At 59.3% G+C, this 4,066-nt stretch overlaps 1 protein-coding gene across 1 annotated transcript; it reads left to right on the top strand.

Annotated features, from left to right (window-relative positions):
• Window positions 1-295: 295 nt before the first annotated feature.
• Window positions 296-3,603, top strand: MAFB (MAF bZIP transcription factor B). The gene has a single exon (XM_028121967.2). The coding sequence runs from the start codon at window positions 686-688 to the stop codon at window positions 1,655-1,657; it is 972 nt and encodes a 323-aa protein (XP_027977768.1). The 5' UTR covers window positions 296-685; the 3' UTR covers window positions 1,658-3,603.
• Window positions 3,604-4,066: the final 463 nt, after the last annotated feature.

Genomic DNA, 4,066 nt, shown 5'->3' with positions numbered 1-4,066 from the left:
ACGGGGGGGGGGCGCGCCCCGAAGGCGAGCGGGCGGGGGCCGGGGCCCGGAGAGTGTGGGGGGCTGGGCCCGGGCCCGCCGTCCCACTGGGCTCCAGCCCTCCGCCAGGCCTCCGCGGCTCTCCGCCGGCTCGGGCCGCCGGTCAGCTGACGCGGGGGGCGGAGGAGCTGTCAGGCGCGCCCCGCCCTGCGCCGCCGGGCCGCGGGGGCCGAGCAGCCATTGGCCAGCGCGCTGGGCCGCCCGGGCCCCCGCGCCCCGGTGACATCAGGAAGGCGATAAAAGGCAGCGGCGGCGCCGGATCCAGCACAGCTGCACCGCCGGGCTGCGAGCGGCTGCGATCGAGAGAGCCCAAGAGCAGGAGAGCTAGAGAGCGAGCGGCGGGCGCTTGCCCGGCGCCTCCCCTCCGCCCAGCCGCGCGCCCCGCTTTGCTTCTCCACCCCTCCCGACTCGGCCCGGCCCCGGCGCGGCCACAGCCCCGAGCTCTGGGGCGGCGCGGGCAGCCTCGGGACTCTCCAGCGCGCCGCCGCGTCCTCAGACAAAGGCTTGGCCGGCGGCCCCGGCCCGCTGCGCCCTCGGCTCCCCGCCTCCCGGGCTCGCGGCTCTTCGCCCCCGCTCTCGGCTCGGCGCGCCCCGGCCGGCCGCAAAGTTTCCCGGGCGGCAGCGGAGGCTGCGCCTCGCGTCAGCGATGGCCGCGGAGCTGAGCATGGGGCCCGAGCTGCCCACCAGCCCGCTGGCCATGGAGTACGTCAACGACTTCGACCTGCTCAAGTTCGACGTGAAGAAGGAGCCGCTGGGGCGCGCGGAGCGCCCGGGCCGGCCCTGCACGCGCCTGCAGCCAGCCGGCTCGGTGTCGTCCACACCGCTCAGCACGCCGTGTAGCTCGGTGCCCTCGTCGCCCAGCTTCAGCCCCACCGAACAGAAGACTCACCTCGAGGACCTGTACTGGATGGCGAGCAACTACCAGCAAATGAACCCCGAGGCGCTCAACCTGACGCCTGAGGACGCGGTGGAGGCGCTCATCGGCTCGCACCCAGTGCCGCAGCCCTTGCAGAGCTTCGACGGCTTCCGCGGCGCGCACCACCATCACCACCACCACCACCCACATCCGCACCACGCATACCCGGGCGCCGGCGTGCCCCACGACGAGCTGGGCCCGCACGCGCACCCGCACCATCACCACCATCACCAAGCGTCGCCGCCGCCGTCCAGCGCAGCCAGCCCAGCGCAGCAGCTGCCCACCAGCCACCCTGGGCCTGGGCCGCACGCGGCCGCCGCGGCGACGGCGGCTGGCGGTAGTGGCAGCGTGGAGGACCGCTTCTCCGACGACCAGCTCGTGTCCATGTCGGTGCGCGAGCTGAACCGCCACCTGCGGGGCTTCACCAAGGACGAGGTGATCCGCCTGAAGCAGAAGCGGCGGACCCTGAAGAACCGGGGCTACGCCCAGTCGTGCAGGTATAAACGCGTCCAGCAGAAACACCACCTGGAGAACGAGAAGACGCAGCTCATTCAGCAGGTGGAGCAGCTTAAGCAGGAGGTGTCCCGGCTGGCCCGCGAAAGAGACGCCTACAAGGTCAAGTGCGAGAAACTCGCCAACTCCGGCTTCAGAGAGGCGGGCTCCACCAGCGACAGCCCCTCCTCTCCCGAGTTCTTTCTGTGAGTCGTGGCCGGTCCCGGCCCCCGCCCTTGCCCCGGCCCGGACTCCCTGTCCCGTGTCCCCAGCCCCGGACTCCCCCGGATCCTGTCCCTGCCACGGCCCCAGCCTTGACCTGTTTGACTTGAGGGAGAGGGAGGAAGGGCGCGCGGGGCGCGGGACGCGGGCGACGGGAGGGCGCGCGGGCAGGCAGGGGACCTTGGCCAAGGCGAGAGCGGCTCGCGCCAGCGCCGCCTCCTAGACCCGAGCAGAGCCAGAGACAGACGAGGGGGTGGGAAGTCCCGGAGCAACTTTTCTCCAGGCTGGAGGGCGGCAAGGCATAGTCCGGAGGAGTCGCTAAGGCCGTCTGGAGACTCCTGGCTTTCTGAACTTTGCGCGTTAAGCGGGGGCCGCTGCCTCGCGGCCCGGAGCGCAGTCCAACCCAGGAAGAGAGCAGCGAGGAGAGGAGAGGAGAGGAGAGGGACCCTGGCGTCCCGGCAGGCGCGAGGCGAGGCTGAGCGAAGGAAGGAAGGACAGAAGGACCTGTCTGTCCAGGGTCCGGAGAACACTGGCTCTCAGCCCGGAGACGCGGGCCTCAGTTAGGACGTTCTGCGCGCAATTCTCATCAGTTTTATTGCCTGCTCGATTATATAGAAAAAATACGAAAATCTGCATTAAAAATATTAATCCTGCATGCTGGACATGTATGGTAATAATTTCTATTTTGTACCATTTTCTTGTTTAACTTTAGCATGTTGTTGATCATGGATCATAACCCCTTGTTTCTTTGAGTGAGAAGGGATGGCAGTGCAGAAACTCCAGCGGCTGCTTGCCGGGTTTCAGTCCCGGCCGTCCGCTTGTAAATACCCGCCCCGCCAAACCGCTTAGAGAACGTGGCAGCAAGCTGAGTGTCTTCGTTTGGGTTTATTATCATGGCATTATTTTTTTGTAAGTTAAAAAAAAAAAGTTCTGGGCATTTTGCATCAGAAAACAACTTTGTCTTGGGGCACCCTTGGAAGTTGCATGTTTTCTCCCCTTTCCTGTCTCCATTCGGTCCTCTTGTCTCTTCCACTTCAGAAGTTTTCAATTTTGTTGGTGTTGAAAGAGGACTGGGGTCCCAGCTCCTGAGTACCAGGGCAGGGCAGCTGTCCAGTTCCGCACCCTAGAGCAGCGGAGGTAATGTCTTCACTCCCACCTCGTCTTTTGGCGAAATTGACACCCCTCACTAGAAAGGAAAGGAGAACAGATCTTACTTGCTTTTTAATGCCATCGGAATCACCCCAGGGTCCCTTCAAAAGCCTCCAGGCCCCTGCTAATTGCTGTGGCTGCTGAGCTTTTAGGGTGAGCGGGCTTGACCAGCCCTGACACTGCCCAGTGGTGAACTAAACTTGTGTTGAACCAACCTCCACACTCAGAAAGTACCGGAAACCCAGACATTGGCAAGAAATTTTGCAACTTTCAAGCGCGTCCTTTAGACCAACACGTTATGTGTGTTTTTTTCCCCTGCTTTTGAAATAGCAGGTGACTTATTGGTGGTGTCCTCCCCCACACCCCCTTCAGTTGTATAGTAGTTATAGGGAAAATCTGGGTGTTTTTCTTTATTACTTTTTTTTTTTTCCTGCAGGTCAGTAAAAGGATTTAAGTTGCACTGACAAAAATACCAAAATGAAAGCGTATTTTTTAGTTCCCATTTGAAATTGCTGGCGCTGCTGGCCGGATGCATTTTTGAGTTTGTATTAGTTGATAAATTAACAGTAATAACAAGATTGTATGAACCGCATGGTGCTTGCAGTTTTAAATATTGTGGATATTTGTCCTGCATCAGAAACGAGCTTTGGTTTTTATGGATTCAACTGTGTTGAAATCAAATTTGCTGCAACAGAAATTTGTTTTTATTTCATGTAAAATAAGGGATCAATTTCAAACCCTGCTTATGATATGAAAATATTAAAACCTAGTCTATTGTAGTTTTATTCAGACTGGTTTCTGTTTTTTGGTTATTAAAATGGTTTCCTATTTTGCTTATTAAAACCATGGAAATGGTGTTTATTTAGAGGACTCCGCGTTCGCCTGACTTTGACTTTCTTCCCTTGCCTTTTTAAGAGTTGCATCAATTTGGGGACACTCTTACTCTCCCTGGCCGATGGAGAAACAGACCATGTCTGGGCAAATCTCGCCCTTGCTTTTGAGTGTGTATGTACGTGAGCCTCACATGTGTTTCTGCTTCTCACTCTAGGTAGAGACCTCATTCAGGAGCCAGTTTGTGAGCTGAGAGGGGGTACACTTTTTCGGGGCTTTCAGGCTTGGCGATCAAGATGGGCCTGCTTGCTTGAGGCAGAGAATAGCCGATCCCTAGAAGCCAGAGCCTCCTGATGGGGAAGCAGGGTCTTTTTGGCAATCAGGCTCAGTTGGCCCTGTCACTCTGGCCCTCCTGTC

Source organism: Eumetopias jubatus, unplaced genomic scaffold (assembly GCF_037043125.1).
Source record: "Eumetopias jubatus isolate StellerSeaLion01/CBP00866 unplaced genomic scaffold, mEumJub1_p1.0 scaffold_9, whole genome shotgun sequence".
NCBI classification, from domain to species: domain Eukaryota; kingdom Metazoa; phylum Chordata; class Mammalia; order Carnivora; family Otariidae; genus Eumetopias; species Eumetopias jubatus.
Note: the sequence above shows the minus strand (reverse complement) of the source record. Positions and strands in the feature narration are given on the sequence as shown.